The 19748-nt window shown below is 49.4% G+C and overlaps 8 protein-coding genes across 8 annotated transcripts; 4 read left to right on the forward strand and 4 right to left on the reverse strand.

Moving 5' to 3' along the window:
- Positions 1–86: 86 nt before the first annotated feature.
- Positions 87–1670, forward strand: N7496_001866 (acyl-CoA dehydrogenase family protein; the record flags this gene model as incomplete). The annotated part of the gene is made up of 5 exons (XM_056694797.1): positions 87–263; positions 360–669; positions 743–970; positions 1038–1127; positions 1189–1670. 5 exons carry the CDS (start codon positions 87–89, stop codon positions 1668–1670), a joined length of 1287 nt encoding a protein of 428 aa, XP_056561526.1.
- Positions 1671–2171: 501 nt separating this feature from the next.
- Positions 2172–4642, reverse strand: N7496_001867 (acetyl/propionyl/methylcrotonyl-CoA carboxylase subunit alpha; the record flags this gene model as incomplete). The annotated part of the gene is made up of 2 exons (XM_056694798.1): positions 2172–4368; positions 4428–4642. The coding sequence occupies 2 exons, from the start codon at positions 4640–4642 to the stop codon at positions 2172–2174; spliced, it is 2412 nt and encodes an 803-aa protein (XP_056561527.1).
- Positions 4643–5095: 453 nt separating this feature from the next.
- N7496_001868 (acyl-CoA carboxylase subunit beta) lies at positions 5096–7091 on the reverse strand (the record flags this gene model as incomplete). The annotated part of the gene is made up of 8 exons (XM_056694799.1): positions 5096–5612; positions 5664–5757; positions 5816–6066; positions 6119–6429; positions 6488–6558; positions 6613–6680; positions 6732–6858; positions 6908–7091. 8 exons carry the CDS (start codon positions 7089–7091, stop codon positions 5096–5098), a joined length of 1623 nt encoding a protein of 540 aa, XP_056561528.1.
- Positions 7092–7402: 311 nt separating this feature from the next.
- Positions 7403–9342, forward strand: N7496_001869 (acetyl-CoA synthetase-like protein; the record flags this gene model as incomplete). Its single annotated transcript, XM_056694800.1, has 5 exons — positions 7403–7754; positions 7807–8085; positions 8143–8182; positions 8233–8942; positions 8999–9342. The coding sequence occupies 5 exons, from the start codon at positions 7403–7405 to the stop codon at positions 9340–9342; spliced, it is 1725 nt and encodes a 574-aa protein (XP_056561529.1).
- Positions 9343–10100: 758 nt separating this feature from the next.
- On the forward strand, positions 10101–11984 carry N7496_001870 (aldolase; the record flags this gene model as incomplete). The annotated part of the gene is made up of 2 exons (XM_056694801.1): positions 10101–10543; positions 10607–11984. The coding sequence occupies 2 exons, from the start codon at positions 10101–10103 to the stop codon at positions 11982–11984; spliced, it is 1821 nt and encodes a 606-aa protein (XP_056561530.1).
- A 692-nt stretch (positions 11985–12676) lies between these two features.
- On the forward strand, positions 12677–13295 carry N7496_001871 (uncharacterized protein; the record flags this gene model as incomplete). The annotated part of the gene is made up of 2 exons (XM_056694802.1): positions 12677–12778; positions 12882–13295. 2 exons carry the CDS (start codon positions 12677–12679, stop codon positions 13293–13295), a joined length of 516 nt encoding a protein of 171 aa, XP_056561531.1.
- Positions 13296–14020: 725 nt separating this feature from the next.
- On the reverse strand, positions 14021–15415 carry gel1 (1,3-beta-glucanosyltransferase gel1; the record flags this gene model as incomplete). The annotated part of the gene is made up of 1 exon (XM_056694803.1): positions 14021–15415. One exon carries the CDS (start codon positions 15413–15415, stop codon positions 14021–14023), a length of 1395 nt encoding a protein of 464 aa, XP_056561532.1.
- A 1916-nt stretch (positions 15416–17331) lies between these two features.
- Positions 17332–19591, reverse strand: N7496_001873 (sodium:solute symporter family protein; the record flags this gene model as incomplete). Its single annotated transcript, XM_056694804.1, has 3 exons — positions 17332–17442; positions 17547–18613; positions 18691–19591. 3 exons carry the CDS (start codon positions 19589–19591, stop codon positions 17332–17334), a joined length of 2079 nt encoding a protein of 692 aa, XP_056561533.1.
- Between the last annotated feature and the right edge of the window lie 157 nt (positions 19592–19748).

The following is a 19748-nucleotide window of genomic DNA, read 5'->3' on the forward strand; positions in this document are numbered from 1 at the left end:
CGCTAAAATAAACTTCTTCACCCGATGGGAAGTTTCGCGATTTGATCATATTCACTTTGTCCGATCGTACATTCATTCATCAAACTATGTCGTCTTCTGTCTCAACGGTCCCTTTTGCGGATCCCCTTTGGCTCAATCGCTACTACACTCCATATTATAACCAGTCGCATCGCCGGCTGCAAACGGAAGTCCGCGAGTATGTTGATACTCACATCGCGCCATTTTGCGAAGAATGGGAGAAACAGGGCTTTGTACCCCCAGAGGTGAGCATTTCTTTTCACATACAAAAGAGATGTGTTTGATGCAATATCAAGTAGATGAATCGCTGAAAACATATACTTAATTCCCTCTCTGTGCAGGTTCAAAGGCGTCACGCCGAGCTAGGATATACAGCTGTCGCATCCTTCCCTTTGGCGGCAGATTACCTGAACGGCCAGCGACTCCCAGGCGACGTCAACCCCAGAGAGTGGGATGGCTTCCATGACCTCGTTGTAATTGATGAGTTGGCTCGTTGTGGATACTTGGGAATTATCTGGGCACTTGGATGTGGAAACTCGATTGGAGGGCCGCCCGTTATCAACTTTGGGAACGCAGAGCAGAAACAACGATTCCTACCTGATATGTTGAGCGGAAAAGTCAAGTTCTGCTTGGGAGTGACAGAGCCAGATGGTAAGAATTTGACCCATACATATAGATCAACACTTTGACGTGCGGCTGCTAAAGGGAGGTTCCTATTTCACAGCTGGATCCGATGTCGCTGGCATTACCACAACTGCCGAGAGAAAGGGTGATGTGTATATCGTCAATGGTGCTAAGAAGTGGATCACGAATGGCATCTTCGCAGATTACTGTACTGCAGCTGTCCGTACTGGTGGAGAAGGCACACAGGGCATCTCGGCCTTGGTCATTCCAATGAAAGCTCCCGGTGTGACATGCAGGAAGATTGAGAACTCGGGTGTTCACGCAAGTGGTAAGTGAAAATATATCATTTATCGCAGTTGTAGCCTCACATGCTGATCTGTCTCGGGCTATTCAAGGGTCGACTTACATCGAATTTGACCAAGTCGAGGTTCCAGTGGCCAATTTACTTGGTGTCGAGAACAAGGGCTTCCCGGTTATCATGAACAGTGAGTCGGAATTTGAATCTCCCACTATATGAAGGCTTCAAACATATTAACTCAAAGTCAGACTTCAACCACGAGCGCCTTTGGCTAGCATGCACGTCCCTTCGTATGGCCCGTGTATGCGCAGAAGATTCCTACAAGCACGCCATTTCTCGTGAGACCTTCGGCAAAAAACTTATCGAGAACCAAGTTATTAGATCGAAGTTCAGCGCCATGGCTCGTAGTCTGGATTCCACTTATGCGTGGATGGAGCAGCTTGTCTACATATCCGAGGAAGCAAAGCGAAACGGCTCCGACGCTGGAATGGGAGGATTGTTCGCGAACCTCAAGGTCCTTGCGGGGCAGACCTTGGAAAGGGTCAATCGGGAAGCGCAGCAAGTTATGGGTGGACTTGGATACTCGAAGAATGGACGCGGTGCGAGGATCGAGCAAATTAGCCGCGACGTTCGTGTCATGGTTGTGGGTGGCGGTAGCGAAGAGATTCTTTCTGAGCTAGCGGTCAACCAGGAGACTAAGGTGATGAAGAATCTGCAAAGCAAGCTCTAGATTCTTGGGCAGAAAAACGTTGTATTTGTTAGATAACTGAACCTGGAATTCAAATTCATCAGGTGCATTGGAATTCGATTTGTTCGTCCATCTACGATTTTCTTTCAGCAATTCGTTATATTTCTAACCAGGTACATGTCATATACATGGTGAATTTTCAAGATAAAAAATAAATGTGAGTCAAATCCATGTTCAAGTAATACTATGAAGACCCGACCACCGAAAATACTGCATTACCTTCATGTATTCGACAATTACTTCAAGAAACCGAGCACTACCGTTAGCTACTAGTGCACCAATGTCTATAAAAGTCTTAGAATTTACTAAAGTGTGATATGACAGGGCGCCTTTGAAAAACGGCTTCTATCTCTAACTTTTATTTCTGGGTCCGATCAGCTACTTTCTGACCGACTATTTAAATGATCACCTAGCTCTTTCTACTTGTTATCTAACGTAATGTCGATATGAAGATACATTGTATTTAAATATTGCTAACTATATTCAAATGACTGAGCACAGAACTCTCCCCTCTTCAACGGCATCTCCCGTCTTCCATTCCGATTCGAACTTGCCTGATGCACCCACGGCAATACTGACCTCCATCTTCATACTTTCAATCACCATAACCGTCTCCCCAGACTTGACTTCATCCCCGTTCTTCTTTAGAATGGACAATACTTTGCAAGGCATCGGGGCTGTGACTGTCCTTTCCTCAGGTCCATCCTTATCCTTAACCACCGCACGAGTACTTTCGGCAAAGGATAACAAAGTGTCACGCTTGAACTCAACATGTGTTCCAAGAGCAGGTAGGTGGCAGAACACTCTCTGGCTGCGGTCTGTTTGACCTGCCAAAGCATGAGGCTGAACTGAGGGTAGAGCCACATGTGCGAGAACCTTTGATCCGTCTATTGAGACTTCCAAGGTGGATGTGAGCCACGATGCAGTTAAAGCGGGATTTCCTTGGGCAGGGCGCCACGACTCAATTTTGACCACCCGAGGGGTAGTAGACAAGACTTCTCCGGTTCTCAATGCCTGACTGATACTGTTGTACTGCGCAGAAACCTTCATTGCTGCTGATTTGGCCTTCTCCTGACTGTTGGCTGCATCTGGTACCGGGAATAAGTATGCCTCCTCACCCCGAGAGGCCGAAGCAAGACCTTGTGCCTTCCACACACACACAGTTTTTGACTGAAGATTTTCATTACTGGATGTTGTTTGGGGCCAGCTGACCCTTGTCACAATATCACTGTGAATGTTCACGGGATCATATCGTTGATTGCGGAATTGCTTGCGAACATTCCCGAATGGCTTGCGGTGTGAAGTGGTTGGTATATAGTCAGGCAATTTGCGGGCGACCAAGCTGGGAATGACCGAGAGAGCTTTCTCAGCCTCGGGAAGATTCAACTTCCAGGGCGACTGAAGAAGTTTATCCAGGTGGGTTGGAATGAATGCGGTAGTATATGCAGGATCGTGGAAGCCCTTGTTTAGCAGACAAGCCTGCATGAAAAGCTGATTCGTCTTGACGCCAACGCAAGCTGTGTGTGCAAGGACCTTGGCCATCTTCTCGACAGCCAACGCTCTTGATGGAGCCCACACAACAAGCTTGGCAATCATGGAATCGAAATAGATGGATACCGACGAGCCAGACTCGATGGCAGTCTCATATCGAACATCCCGACCAGGTGCCAAATCTCCACTCCCAGGGAGCCACAAATGGACCTTGCCATGCTCAGGGAAGAAGTTCTTCTCCGGATCCTCGGCACAAAGGCGACATTCAATTGCGTGTCCAACCTGGGTCACGTTTTGTACGGCAGGCAAACTTTGAAGCCGTCCACCCGCCGCGACGAAAAGCTGCAAAGATACAAGATCCACTCCAGTAACCTCTTCAGTGATAGGGTGCTCAACTTGCAGTCGCGCGTTGACTTCGAGGAAATAAAATTTGCCAGTCTTCACGTCCACGACAAATTCGACGGTACCGGCATTCTCATATCCAATGAGTTTTGCGATGCGTACGGCAGTCGCACTCATCTTTTGGCGTGTTTCATCGGTCAAGAATGGACAGGGGGTTTCTTCAATGACTTTCTGATGACGCCTTTGAACGGAACAGTCACGATCGAAAAAGGAAACCACTTCACCATGTGAATCGCCAAGGATCTGGATTTCCACATGTTTGCTGCTTTCGATGTACTTCTCTAGGATACAATCACTTGAACCGAATGACCGCTGTGCTTCGGATTGTGCTCGCTCAAGCTCTTCCTTCAATTGGCTCGATTCACGTACGATACGCATGCCTTTGCCGCCACCTCCAGCAGAGGCCTTGAGCATGACAGGGAATCCAATCTCTTCTGCAACTCGCTTCAATGCTTCGGCGTCTTGACTTGACCCGGCAAATCCAGGGATTAGGGGAACGTCAGGTGCATGTTCCCCTAGATATGCTTTTGAAGATCGTTTATCGCCCAATGTCGACATAGCACTTGCACTTGGTCCGATGAAAATCAGTCCAGCTTCGCGGACGCTGTTGGCGAAGTCCGCATTTTCGCTGAGATATCCATAACCCGGATGAATGGCGTTGGCACCGACGTTCACGGCCGTTCGCACCAGGAGTTCAATATTGAGAAAGGGGTTTCGGTCGCTCCGGTCAATGCTACCGATATTGATAGCCTCGTCTGCATCTCGAACGTGCCGTGAGGATGAATCCCTATCTGTGTCAACTTTTCGGAATTCGCTTGGGGCAACCGTTCATGATTTTGCACGTACTCATCAACATAGACCGCAACAGACAATATGTTCAACTTCCGGCAAGTCTGAATAATGCGACAGGCAATTTCTCCGCGGTTGGCGATAAGAACTTTCTGAATGATCGGTCGGCCATCGTCTCCTAGTGGAGGTTCGGCAACAAATAATGGCTTGCGAAATGGGGAGCTAGTGCTTCCGGTTGCACCCTGCTTCGGGGCGCTTGTAATTCCAGGCATCTTAGTAGAGACAAACAAGCTCTTTCCTAATGAGAAGGAAACACTGATACTACTAACGGGGATGCATGAAATGTAAATCTATCTCATATTAGATATTCATTTAGTTTGCCTGGTGGATCCTCCGTGCTTCAGGTAACCTTCTTGTCCGGGGTCCATGTTATGCGTTCGGTCCGGCTTCCGTCACCAGGAGTTGTGGGGCAAGCCGGTCCGCAAGAGTACAGCAAGCCGAGGTTCCGCCTGGAGACAGGCTATCGATCTTGAATAGGAACGCTCAATTCCGGGGAAGATTTCGAACAGCACTCGGAGGCTATCCATGATCTCGTAGTAATGAACAGCAATGATTAAATCAGCGGTTTCTAGGCAAACAAATTCTCATACAGTCAATTGTCCAGGTTATACATAGTATTGATTCAAACTCATCTATCTGAGAGGCAAATAGGCACACAAGCTATATCAAATCCTCGCAAGCAAATTATGCGTTTCTGTACCCTTCGCACCTTGCAAAGTCACCGTCTCCAAACACATTCCCAAAACATCCCGCGTATCTCGTGGATCAATAATTCCATCATCGATCAGCATCGAGCTAGTCGAATAGCATTCCGCATCCCGCTCAACCCGATCTCTGAATCCTTTGACCTGCTTCTGCAACTTTTCTGGAGACAGAGTCTGGCCCTTAGATTTGGCACTGGCTATCTGCACATTTTCCATCACTCCCGACAACTGATCAGGACCCATCACACTGCAGCGACCGGTCGGCCAGGTGAATAAGAAACGGGGTTTGTAGGATCGGCCGCACATGGCGTAGTTGCCAGCTCCATAAGACGCCCCAAGGATGATGGAGATGTGAGGGACTGTGGAACAGCTCACGGCGGAAACTAGTTGGGCGCCCATTTTGATAATTCCTGCGTGCTCGGCTTTAGCGCCGACCATGAATCCGGTGACATTGTGTAGGAAGATAATAGGCGTGTTCCTGCAATATCAATCAGTATCGTGTTGCTTTGTCCTGCGAGGCTGTACTTACTGTTGATTACACATTCGGATGAATTGGGCAGCCTTTGCAGCTTCGTTGGGATTGATGACCGAGATCTGATTTGCGACGATACCAACGGGGAAACCTATGTCACTTTTTATTAGCTCGGAACTTGAGATTGGAGGCCTATGTATGTCACCTACCCATGATGTGAGCCCATGCGGTGATAATGTTGGGGCCATATTTCGGTTTGAAGACTGAGAGCCGAGAGTCATCCACAATACGCAGAAGAACCTCATTCATATCGAAAGGTTTGCGAATGTCGGGATTCACGAGGGATAACAGGTCTTCAATCGGATATCGAGGTGCAACGGGTTCAATAATATCCAGTCTCGGAGGAGTTCGCATCTGCAGCGAAGCTACCCATTCCCTAGCCTTTTGGATGGCATCGAATCTGACACTTGTTAGCTGAAAAGCACAATTGCATATTTCTTGATTTTACTTACTCATCCGTTGCAATCTGGTCAGCAAGACCGGTAGTCACAGCGTGTACTTTCGCACCTCCCAACTCCTCGGCACCAATGATTTCACCCGTAGCCATTTTGACGAGAGGAGGGCCACCGAGGAATGCTTGCGCTTGATTTTCGACAAAAATAGTGTAGTCGGAGAGCGCTGGGTGATAGGCTCCTCCTGCCGTGGAAGATCCGAACACAATTGCGCAGGAAGGCTTGCCGTGCTGCGTTCGCACGGCAAGATCGTGGAATAGCTGTCCACCCTTGTGAAAGACTCGGAACTGCTGAGGTAGGAATACACCAGCCTAGAGAGATATATTTAGAGAGGAACGAAGGAAACTAGTCTCAGGGTATTTGGCTTACCGATTGAACTAGGGAGATCAACGGAAGGTCATTTTCGAACGCAATCTCCATCATTCTATTCACTTTCAGAACTAAACGAGTGTTAGCAAATCTAACCACAAGATAATATTCATATTACTACATACCAGTCATTTCATTCCATGCGCCACCACTTTGCGTCGGAATATGGGACATGAGAAAGCAAGGCCGCCCACTTTAACCGTCAGTATAAAATTCTTTCAGGATATCCTTTGTCTCAACGAACCAAACATTTCCAATCCCAGAAATCAAATTCGCGCAAGGCGTCGAGTCTTCATTTCGAAATCCAGCAAACGCACCCAATTCAAGAAAAGGTGAATCCTGATCCAACAGTAATGCGACGCGATCTCTAGCTATTTACCGCGTTAGACTTGAAACGGGTTTCTCAGGGTGTAAACGTACGCAGAAGCTGGCCTCGAGTTTGATGTCTCCGCAAAGAAACATCATTTCCTTCGGCGGACACTTGCTTCAAGGCATTTTCGAATTTCTCCAGTACGGGAACCCAGCTATCTTTGTTCGCTCGGAATTGTTCACCCCGGAGGTCGAGCTTGGCGCTCAGTGTTGGATAGGAGGATTCAGTAGCCATGATGGGCCAAAAGCAGAATTGGATACCACGATAAGTTGTATTGTACCTCGAGCTCCAAAATTAATTACTAAAAAGGTCCAACCTGACTAGCTTTTGGATGAATGGACACCAGGTGGGTAAGGCATGATCGGTCCGAAGCCCGGGGGTCACCCGGATAGGCCATCGATCCCCAGAGAGGACCCGCCCCCATAGTATACAGGGGAATCTGGGCGAGACCAAATAAATAAGTTATCTTACAGAATAGAAAATAGAGATTTTCAATCACTTTCTGGTATCCGGGGAAATTTCTACCATTCTGATTCAAAGCCATCATGGACCCCAATCTCGCCATAGTTCATGGCCCGACCGAGCCCGCCCTGTGGTCAAAAACACTCGGCAGTTTCATCGACGACCAAGCTACTTCATTTTCCCAGCGACCCTGTGTCATATTTCCATGGCAAAATGTCCGGCTTTCATACGGCCAACTAGCCGATCGCAGCAAGGTGCTTGCCAAGGCTATGCTCGAAATGGGTCTTCGGCATGGAGATTGCGTCGGCATCATGGCTGGTAATTGCTACCAATACATCGAGGTGTTCCTGGGTGGTGCTCGTATTGGTTGTCCTGTTGTTGTGTTGAATAATACATATACACCGAGTGAGCTGCAGAATGCAACGAGCAGAAGTGGTGAGTTGAATTTACTCTGTATAAATGTTTCTATTTGCTAACACATCTAAAGTTTGCAAACTTGTCTTTATAGCCTCTTCAATTGGCAACCGAGATTTATCCGGGCATATTAAAGCTCTTAGGGGAAATTTTCCTCAGAATCCTGTACTACCAGAACTGCAGCGAGTGGTGTGCCTTGGAAATGGTGCCCTCGAACAAGCTGGTGTTGAAATACAGTCCTATAGTACTTTCACATCCAACGGGCATTCTGTGTTTATGAATGATCGCGTCCTCAAGAGGGCAGAGAATGGAGTCACGCCTGAGGATGTGCTCAATCTACAATTTACTTCTGGTATTTACCCTTACCTTTAAATTTCACCAATATCACTATGCTAAACTGTCACGCCAGGCACAACCGGTTCCCCAAAGGCAGCCATGTTGACACACAAGTTAGTTCCAAGAGCCCCTTCAGACCGGAATTCAATCTAACGAATACTAGCAACCTCCTCAATGATGCCCGCTTCGTCGGTGACGCCATGGCCCTCACCCCAGAGGATGTGATATGCTGCCCACCTCCTCTCTTCCACTGCTTCGGCCTGGTCCTCGGCTTCCTCGCATCCTTCACGCACGGCAGCTCAATCGTCTTCCCATCCGACTTTTTCGACGTAAAACTCGTTGTCGACGCAATGGTCAACGAAGACGCCACGGTCCTCCTAGGCGTTCCAACAATGTACGTCTCCGAACTAGAAGTCATGGCGAAAACGGGCCAGCGACCCCGCCGACTACGCACCGGTCTAGCATCCGGATCAGCCGTATCGCAGGGCTTGATGAATGAATTGCGGGCAAAAATGGGCGTTGAGAAAATGCTTATCGCATACGGAATGACCGAAACTAGTCCAGTTACTTTTATCACTGCGTTGAGTGACTCGGATGAAAAGGGGACTATGACGGTAGGCCGGGTTGTGCCGCATACGGCGGCGAAGGTGATTGGGAAAGATGGGAAGATTTTGCGAAGGGGGGAGAGGGGGGAGCTTTGTACTAGTGGGTTTGCTTTGCAGAAAGGGTATTTTGGGAATCAGGAGAAGACTAAGGAGGTTATGAGGAGGGATAGCGATAGCGTGTTGTGGATGCATACTGGTGATGAAGCGTTATTAGATAAGGATGGGTACGCGCAGATTACGGGGCGGATTAAGGATATGATTATTCGAGGTGAGACTGATATTCAAATTTCTGATTGGGATCGCGTTACTGACAATTGTGTATAGGAGGAGAGAATATTTTCCCAAGGGAAATTGAGGAGCGCATCATGTTGCATCCCGCTATTAGCGAGGCCAGCGTTGTGGGGATCAAAGACGAGCGCTACGGTGAAGTCGTCGGATGCTTCCTCAAGGGAGTCGAAGGATCTTCCAGGATCTCTGACTTAAAGGTGAAGGAATGGGTCGGGCAGCAGATGGGCCGCCACAAGACGCCGCAGTATGTATTTTGGATTGGTGATGCCAGAGTTGGTGATGATTTCCCCAAAACTGGAAGTGGAAAGCATCAGAAGCATATTCTTCGGGATATTGGTAATAGGCTGGTTGATCATAAGACAGTCAAGGCAAAGTTATAGATCTTATCCAATACAATATGCGTTCAGATATTGGCATAAATGGTTGTTATTACTATCTTTGTGACGAGCAAGTACACACAGCGGCAGTTTAAAAGTTTGGAACAAGGGATGAACGAAAAGGTCAAGCGAGCCACGCTTGGAGCTCTGCTGTTTCTGAATATCCATCACAATTCCTTTTGAAATGTCTTTTGAAATATCTTCCAGATAGCCTAGGCAGTATCTCTAGGTCATTTTACGAAGCATGACCGATGCGATGATGACGTTTTGACGTTTCGGACTAATGAAACTCCACTGTAGAAGAGGCGGAGGCGATAATGAGTAAAGTAAATCCCATGATGTATTTTCTCAAGTCAGGTGTTCTAGAAAATGGATCCCTTACGAGACAGGCCATACACCAACCAATGCTAGACATGTATAGTCCAATTTGCCTTCTTGACGATGCAACCCTTGGTCAAAATTAACCGCGGCTCTAGTCAGCACTAAGCGTCATGCAACCCCCAACTAAGCACCGGTCCGGCTATCCGAGCGCCCCGTAAGGTTACTGGAGAGTGGGGCGGCTGAATCATGCGGGGGCCCTTCGGTCCGGCGTGCGGATTCCGCGCAAGCCGCTCATCGAAATAGTTGCCGAGGCCCAGAATAGCCTGGTAAAAGGAGGGAGTTGGTCATGACTGGGACAGTTTCTGATGCAAATACATACTCTTTATTTGCTGTAGCTGGTGGAGGTGTTAGCCTAGCTTCAATAGCACCGGGTCAGCACCATGACGATTGAAACACCCCAGGTTCGAATCGTGGAAGTAGGACCCCGCGATGGCCTCCAGAATATCCGCGCGAAAGTGCCTACGCCAACAAAACTGGAGTTAATTCAGCGTCTCCGGGATGCCGGACTACGCACGATCGAACTCACATCAGTCGTGTCGCCGCGCGCGATTCCACAATTGGCAGACTGTCGCGAGGTCCTTGGACATTCTTCGGTGAAAACGTTGCTCCAGAATAATCAAGCTGGTCTGCGATTCCCGGTGTTGGTGCCTAATATCAAGGGTTTGGATATCGCTTTACAGCATGGGGTGAAGGAGGTTGCTGTGTTCATCAGTGCGACGGAGGGATTTAGTAAAGCCAATATCAATTGCTCGGTTGAGCAAGGGATTGCGAGAGCTACAGAAGTGGCCGGGTTGGCGAGGAAGGCGGGCGTTGCTGTTAGAGGGTAAGTATTCCTAATATTTATACCAGCTCTTCAGGCGAGTTTCAGTCTTTCTGACCAGCACAGATATGTATCTTGCATCTTCGCGGATCCATACGATGGTCCCACACCCGAAGCCGCGGTCTGGCGATGCGTCAAATCCTTGCTAGATGCGGGCTGCTACGAGATCAGTCTCGGGGATACCCTAGGCGTGGGCTCGCCGTCAAACGTGAACATCCTGCTCAAATATCTGACAAGCCACGGAATTCCCCTTTCAAAATTGGCTGGTCACTTCCACGATACATACGGTCAAGCCGTAGCCAACGTCTGGGAGGCATATACCTGCGGATTGCGAGTATTCGACAGCAGCGTGGGCGGACTGGGAGGATGTCCCTTTGCCCCAGGTGCAAAGGGCAATGTAGCAACCGAAGACTTGGTATACATGTTCCACAACGCAGGAATCAACACGGGCGTTGACCTACCCAAGTTAGTCGAGACGGGTGAATGGATCTCACAGCAACTATCCCAGTCCAACTCCAGTCGAGCCGGGAAAGCCCTATCCATCAAAACAAAGCCGCAGACCTCAGCACCCACAACCTCCAAAGCCAACTCGAAACAGATAACACCCCTGAAATGGACCCTTATCTCTTCACCAGAAGGCCTTTTAATCCACCGCAATGGCCCAACCCTAAAGATAACCCTCAATCGCCCCAAAAACGGCAACGCCCTAACATCCTCCATGCTAGCCACACTGACATCAACAATTCAAACGGCTAACACCGACCCCCTCACAACCCGCATAGTCTTTACCGCGGTTGGCCGCTTCTTCTGCACAGGCATGGACCTAGGCAAAGGCAGTTCCCCCGTCGCCCAAGGTTCCTCCGCGTCAGATGCACAATTCACTCGTCTCACGGCGCTGTATGAGGCACTTGATACTTCGCCCAAGGTTACCATTGCGGCAATGAATGGGCCCGCATTTGGTGGGGGTGTAGGCTTTGCGTTTGCGTGTGATATAAGACTCTGTGTGTCTGGCCCGGCCTGTACGCTGAGTGAAGTCAAATTGGGGCTTGCGGCGGCGACTATTTCAAAATATGTCGTTCGGGAGTGGGGTGTGCCATTTGCGAGGGAGGCGATGTTGACGGCGAGGAGTGTTAGTGCGGAGGAGTTGTTGACAAGGGGGTTGGTTTCTGGTGTTTCCGGGAGTATCGGGGAGTTAGAGAAGGAGTTGGATGCGTTGTTAGCGAGGATGAAGTTGTGTTCACCTGGTGGGTCGAGGATGTCGAAGGAGCTGGTTCGGTTGGCCTGGGCGCATGGAGGCAAGGAGGAGCAGGCTAAGGGAATCAAGGAAGTGTTTGATGAGATGATGAAAGCGGATGGTGAAGGGGCTGTTGGGTTGAGGGAGTTCCAGATGAAGAGGAAGATGGATTGGGATAAGTTTGTACTTGAGGCGAAGCCGAAGTTGTAGATATAGAATACGTCTCAGAGGATATCCATTCTCTTGATTGAATGCAATATATATGGACTATGGACTAGAGCTTACAGCTGGCAGACTTCATACAGTATGCAAATCTTCACAGAGATACAAAGTACATTGAGTCCATCAAGGTCTGTAGACTCTGCATTGGAGTAAACACTATTGAGTTTGACATAATGATACGAAATAGGTCAATATGTATTCATGCACTCCCCCAGGGGTAAATTCCTAGTGAATAGTGATGTTGTGACAATTCTGAAAGCTACAGGCCTAGATTATTACGTCGATTAATAAGACTACAGGATCAGAGGGGAAACTCTTGATTTGACCAATCATGTGCGTTAGATCAATGATCTGAGGATAGCTTCATGATATAGTCCGGCTCTCCTTCTCTCCTTCGTGCCAGCGCTTAGTCTTCCTTCTCAACCTCCCTCGTCGCTCCAAACTCCTCTTTATGAAAAGCCTTTTCCACTCTTGCTTCCCCGCTATGTCTGAACGTGGCTTTGACCACCGTGCTTTTAAGGATAACTCCCGGCCGGGCTACCCCTCAGGCCGACCAAGTGCCTACGATCTCCACTGCTGGGAGTGTAACCGGCAGGGTCATTGTTAGTAAATTCATTTTACCTTTCTGTGTTTACGGCTAACAAAACCCTGTAGATGCCGGCCATCCACAATCCTATGTCATGAGAATTCGCAATTCACTGTTAGAGCACCACTCGCGGGAGATCGCTATCTGGGAGGATCGCCTGCGCCGAGCGGAAAGATCACACGATGCTGCTGTTAACGTGAGTTATCCATCGCTCGTTTGTTGTCATATGTACTGAAGAAGGTGAGTAGCCCGACGGACACACTGTTACTTCCGCCTCTGCTTCTCGCTCGTACCGTGAGCGCTCCCGTTCTCCACGTCTCTCGTCTGGTGTGCATCGTGATCGTGATACCCCCTTCCCTCCACCTCGCCAAGATTCGGATGTTTCGCCTCTTCACGCTCAATCATCATCTGTTCCGCTACCCGCCGAGTCTAAGACTGCTAGCCCTGCTCCGCGCATCCCTAACCCCATTATCCACGATTCCGTGACCAAGAACCCTTCTCCTGCTCCTGCCGATTCCTCCATCACGGAGGAGGAAATTAAGGCGGTCCGTATGGAGATAGCCGATGTCCGGGCTCTCGTTGTCAAGCTTGATGACCAGTGCAAAGCACTCCAATCCAAGCTCGACGCCCGAGGTAAAGCTGACAAAGCAGACCAGCTCTGTGTGGAAGTAGCGAATACAACTCAAGATGACCAGCCGAAGATGGGGAAGTAAAGCTTTGTGTGCTAGATCATGGTTTTTCTTTCTCTTTTTCTTTTTGCTTTTTACCTCCCGTCTTCTACCTGTATTCTTATTTCCGTCTCTATTCTTATTATATTTTCTTTCCGCTCTTGCTTTCGTCTTTTGTGTTTCTATTTGTGTGGGATGAATCTTATTTCTGTCAGTATGATAGTGTATCTGATTCGGATTGCAGCCATTTGGATGTAGAAAGTTGGCCACGTCTGTGGACACATTATGCGTCTGGACTTTGTAAATAATAGATTGAATTGCCTTAGGCCTCAAGCCAATCTGTGTTGAATTATCAGGAGAAATGTCAATGGCAATGGTTGGATGGTAGAGGCGAGGCTGGAGTTGTGGATAGAGGTCCGCTTTGACTAGAGATGGAGGGAAGGTTACTACGGGGACTGCGGATACAGGACTCCAAGGAGTAGTCCTAGAAAGATATCTCGGCCTTTCTAAACAGATCGTATTCCATACACAACCCAACTGAAGATAAGAGCATGAATTATGGCATACTGTACACTTTGAAGCCACACCGTAGGATATCCCAGAACAAAAAACCACAGACCAGCTAGCTTTGCCTAGCTACAAGCCCAACAGTGTAAAAAAGACCATCGTGTACCAAAAAGAAAACCAAGCCGGGGAACAGCAAATCCGACGAGGTGTGTAAAAATGACAAACAAGAAATATTGTTAATGAAGGAAACCCATCAAAGAAGTTCACAGGAGGATAAGGGTAGCACCGAACAGCGAGGAGACGATGGTCACCAGGCTGACGGCAACGGGAGCCATGCTGATGGTAAAGGGCTTAACAAGACCGGCAGCGGCACCAGAAGAGGTAGCACCAGAGGTGCCAGAGGAAGAGCTGCTGGAGCCAGAGCCAGAGCCGGAAGAAGCAGTGGAAGTGGATTGGGTACCGGCGTTCTGGGAACCCTTGCCGTCGAAACCAACACCCTTGCCAGCACCGTTCTTCAGGTACTTCTCGGCGGGCACAGGGATGGCAGGCAGAGAATCAGAGGAGTCGACATCCCAGTTAGGGGCGTTCTTGGCCGGGCAAGGGTTGGAGCCACCAGTCTTGTTGTAGTTGCCGTCACCCTGAGGGTTGGAGGTCTTGTCAAAAGCGGTCTTGAGAGCATCGTAATCCTTCAGGGTGCTGACGTCGTTGCCATTGATCTCAACCAGGCCGTAACCATTATCAGAATTTGAGTACTCATAGACGAGGCCTCCTGAGTAGACACCGGTCATCTTGGTGCTGTACAGAGCGCTGACCTCCTCGAACTCGCGGGTGTTGGTGTTGCAGCCGTACTCGGACAGGAAGAGAGGAAGACCGTAACCAGTGAAATTCTTCACCTTCTGGTCCCAGCCAGATTGGGTGAAGGAAGAGGGGTCACACCAGGAGTAGTCGTTGAAGGCGAAGAAGTCGGAACGTTCATCGTCGGAACCACAGTTCATGTACTCGGCCATCTCGAGACGGTTGGTGTCAATGTCAGCAGCAGAGTAACCGACGGGAACCTGGCGGAGCTTCTGCTCGGTCAGGTAAGAGCGAATATCACGAGTAACGGCCTTGATATAGGGGGCAGCCTTGGAAGACGGGCCATCATTAATAACCTCGTTTCCAGAGAAGAAGGCCAGGGTGTTGTCGTAGCGAGCGAACTTGTCGACGGTCGCAAAGATGTATTGGAGGTAAACATCGTTGTACGAGGGAGCGGGGTCCGCGCGGTTGAGAGAGTACTTGGGAGTGTTGACGTCGAGCACCAGGTAGATGCCGGCCTCGGCCAGGGCGTTCATACACTCATCGTGGTCGGCGGAGTTGTCCACAGAGTAGACACGGATAGTGTTGAGGCCGAGGTCCTTGAACTTCTTGATATCACGCTTGCAGTTCTCGGCATTGGCAATGGGGTCGGCCAACTTGGAAGAGCCACCGGGCTGGTAGTCGACACCACGGATGTAGAAACGGTCGTTGCCCTGGAAGAAGGCATTGCCCTTGACGGTAATGGCGGTGACGCTGCCGCTGGTAGCACGCTTAGCGGCAGTTGTAGTGGATGAAGGAGCAGCCAGGACGGACTGGGCTCCGAGTGTGAGGGCAGCAGCCAAAGACGCGATGGTCGCCTTCATTGTGATGGTCGTGATAACAAGGCGGATGTATGGAAACCGGGGGATTTATCGGTTGAGTGGGAAATGGGGCGCGAATTGTTGATAAGGTTGTTAAAAGATGTCAACGAGTGTCTAAACGAGGGACAAGAAAAAAGATTAAAAGCGAAGGTCAAAAGAGAGAACGAGTGTGTAGAAAGAAGGCTGGTTGAGGAACGTAGGGATGGGAAGGAAGGGGGGATGACAGTCCAGCTTATACTTCACGCAGTCCAACCGTCCAACAACCACACGCCCACACAACCCGCCACAAACATCGGCAGGTCAAGTCCCTGAATCCCTGAAATCCCTGGACTGATAATCCCTGGCGAATCCCTGGCCTGAAGACCTTCTCCACAGGCCCTGATCGGCCGGTGGCGTTAGGTGGAGCTCCTTTCAGAACGGCAAGGATGGACCTGGTATTGAATGAATGATGACGATTGGCACTATGGATGGACCAGAACTTGTAACATGATGAGGTGCTTGCCAGCATATTACAGCATGTACTCTGGATGTTCTGTACGACTGCATTGGCCTGTATTCTGGCGGTAAGGAGGTCTTTGCGAATGGCTTTCCTTAGGCTCTTGGAACGATGCCCTGGCTGGATCCACGAAAGCCCAGTGGAGCCCAGTGGGTGATACCAGTGGAGAATGAGGTTTGACCCTGAAGCCAGCACTGGCCAATCCTAATTATCCCCTAGAGACTGTTTCCAAGACCGCCAATGCTTCCAAGTCCCTTGGCCATTGGTCCTTTGGGTCGAGGTTTCTGATGTTTCTAGTATTTATAGCTCGTCTACAGTATGTACTTCAGAAGTATGTTCCGAAATGCGTGCTCTATACTTTCTGGGCATAATTGGCGGCTTGTGATTATGCCACCCGGTTATGAACCTTCCTATTATTATTATACTCTCGACTATTTGTTTCGGTCTCTGAGATCTCCGCACGTACATCAGATCCATGGATAGGCCTGAGCCCTGGATACGGCTGCCCCTGAGGATAGCCCTTGAGTCCTTGCCATCGCAATGGACATCAATATAGAGTACTAAACGGATACAATTAGGAATAAAAAATACCATTCAAACCCTTCCTGCAATCTACAAGACCACCATTCGTAAAAAGTGACAGGTAATCCGTTCACACAAGGGGAACTTCATAATTCCTTCTTCTGGACTTGGCGATGACGCACTCTCCCTCTGGGCAGTGGAGCATAAACTCACTGATCGGCTCGCCAAATTTCATGGCATGGGATTGTACCTGGGACAACTTGCTGCATTTTGATCAAGACTCATACAATCTCGAGGCTACAGTATGATGCTGCGAGGCTACCATACCATAACACTACATCTTCGCTCTATCTACGGCGTATCGTATAAATAGGTCCTCTACAGTGATAAGTGATACTGTACACAATATCCACCACTCGGCGCCTAGGTCTTCATCTATCTCAAGTCACATCCGTCCAATCCCGTATCCCCATCTCCTCGCTTCAATCTCGCTGGACCCGCGGGTATGGCTCTCGACTTGGTTCTCGATGCATCCATAACCCCTGCTCCACCACCGATATAACCGCCAGTCACTCCAGTACTACTTGGCTCGAAATTGAATGTACTGAATTCTTAAACATTACAGTGCACCTTCCCTTTGCTCATGAAGACTCCTATTCGCCCATTGGCCCGCTTTACGCTATTCATGGGAAAGTTAATTGGCCATCGAGCGCGGCATTCCCAGGCAGCACTTTAATTCCAGTGCCAACGTCCAGTCAACGAGATTGTCAATTCATACGGTCGCAAAAACGACTGCTCGATTCAATCGCCTATTCCATCAAAAATCAACAACTCATAACTCATGATATCTTAACAAAAAGCTCGGAAAACTTGCCACCCAAAAACCCGACCGAATAAAACATCATGCCGCGTCGCGAATAACGGCCACTTTCTCCTTGCGACGGCCCAGCACAGCCTTCACATCGCCCCACAGACCACCCACAATGCTCCGCAATGCCCCCATACTTTCCACCTGGAATGGGTGTTAGCGTCGTGATTGACATTGACGTGTTTTGAGGCTGGGATGGAAGAGAGGGAAGTTGAAGTGCGATAGTGTCCTCTGTGCTCCGTACTTACCACGGGATAAACGACGCAAATCATCACACTCGTCCAGATCCAGATAAAAGATACCACCACCCAGCCTGTGAAGAAGGACTTGCTGTATACATAGCTGGTGCCGAATAATGTAAAGGGTACTAGGATGACAGCACCGAAGAAGAATATTATGTTGGCGATTATGGCGATACGTGTGCCTTTTCGCGCGAGCTCGGGGTCCATGGGCTCGATTGTGCTGGATTCGAGATAGTCGATTAATTCATTTCTCGAAGTCGGTACTGGTTGCGATTGCATAATCTCGTCGGATACTGGCTCTGGGGTTGTCTTCTCCTTTTCCTCGGTCGGAGGGGTCTGGTCCTGGGTTGGCGTGTGAGATTCGGTGCTTGCTGCAATACCAGTGATCGCGTTCATCTCTGGAGATATATGGTTTTTGGGGAATGCATAGCTCAACACGACGGCCATGATGAACCCGACTCCGAACGACGCAATATTCCCAGCCAGAGCATTGGTTGTGTCTCCAGTACTGGCGACGGTAATTGCCCCATTACGCTTCCATGCCGTGATGAACCAGACGATGACACCGCATAGGAAGCCAATCCAGGGCGCGCCAATGGCTGCAACGGTCGACATGGGTTTCCACAAGAGAATCATCCCGACGGGCAGAGCGGCACCGCCCACGATCACACCCAGCACAGTCAATACCCAGGTCAAGCTGATACCGACTGCATTTAGGACACAGCAGAACGCGGCGAGGACTAGTCCGTATACTACGATCGCCCAATGGCTCACCCTGACCAGATCGGTCGAGGTAGTCGTGGGACGATAGTATGTCTTGTACACGTCAAAGGTCAACAGCGATGAGACTGCAATCAGCTCTGCAGAGGTTGAGCTAGTCACAGCCATGAACAAAAGGATCAGCATCAATACTGCGCCGCCTTTTCCGAGGAGTGCAACGGCTGTTGCTGGTGCAGACAACCCTGCGCTAACTTGTTCGGTGGATAGTGGGTTTGGGTATGTAGGGAATCTCGGGTCTCCTGTAAGAGCTACACAGCCCAGGCCCATGACTGTCGCGAATCCGAATGGAATGCCTACTATGCTGTCAATATGATAGGGTCCTACATTTCCAAGAAACAAAGGTGTTTCCAAGAAGCAGAGGTCAACTCACCATACCACGCAATGCCACCGAGGATATACGCCTTCACTGAAGTCTCCGGCTTCGAGGCAATAGCTCTCTGCCAATAAGCCTGATCCAACCAGACAGTAGAGAACCCAGCTACAAACAAGTCAAAGGCAAATATCAATCCTCCCACGGAGCGAAACGCCAAATGCGAACCTTCGGTGTTGCCGTCGATGGGCATCGTCTTCGAGGCCGCTTGCAGAAGATCGTACAACTTGCCGGGACTACCAACCAAATCACTGGTAGCAGTAATCAAAAAGCCAAATACCAAAATCACAATGAATAGAATCACGGTATGGGTATAATCAGCAATGAAGGTCGACCGCAATCCACCCGCAATAACATACGCCACCACAACGGCAGGAATAAGAAACGTCGCTGCATAAACATTCATCCCCGTCAATGCCTCAACAACCTGTGCACCACCGAGAACTAAACAAGCACCGACAAGCATATTAGTCGCCAGCCCGTAATACAAATATGTCAAATGAGCAATCTTCCCATGTCGCGCCAGCACAATTTCCGGCATCGTATGCGCACCGGGGGCATTCGTCTTGATTTTAATCGCGATCAAGCTGAATAGCAGAATCTGGAGTGTTCCCATTGCGGCGTACCACATCGGTCCGCAGACGCCATATTCGTAGGCGAATGTTGAACTTGTTAGGAGTGTGGCGGACCATGTCCAGGATGAGACGATGCCGGCGCTGATTAGGCCTGGTTTGACGGAGCGGGAGGCTGTGTTGAATTCTTCGGCTTGGTGGGTTGAGAACCGGGTGTAGCGGTTTTGGAGCCAGGTTAGGCTTAGCATAAAGAGGGCAAATACTCCGCCAATGCCGATGACGATTCCATAGCCTGCACCAGCAGGGAGGACGCGGAGCTCGTTGCCCATAGCTGGTTATACGATGTGCAATGCGGTTTGATTCTATGCACGGCTAGGGTTGTGTGACTCTCCTATGCTCATTCTAGCCGATCATATGGTCTTTTGATCATTTATATAGCTCCAGGTAAGACAGATATCCATCCTAGACTCCAACTGTATCTTATCT

This window comes from Penicillium cataractarum (genome assembly GCF_028827025.1).
Source record: "Penicillium cataractarum strain IBT 29864 chromosome Unknown utg000001l, whole genome shotgun sequence".
NCBI lineage: Eukaryota > Fungi > Ascomycota > Eurotiomycetes > Eurotiales > Aspergillaceae > Penicillium > Penicillium cataractarum.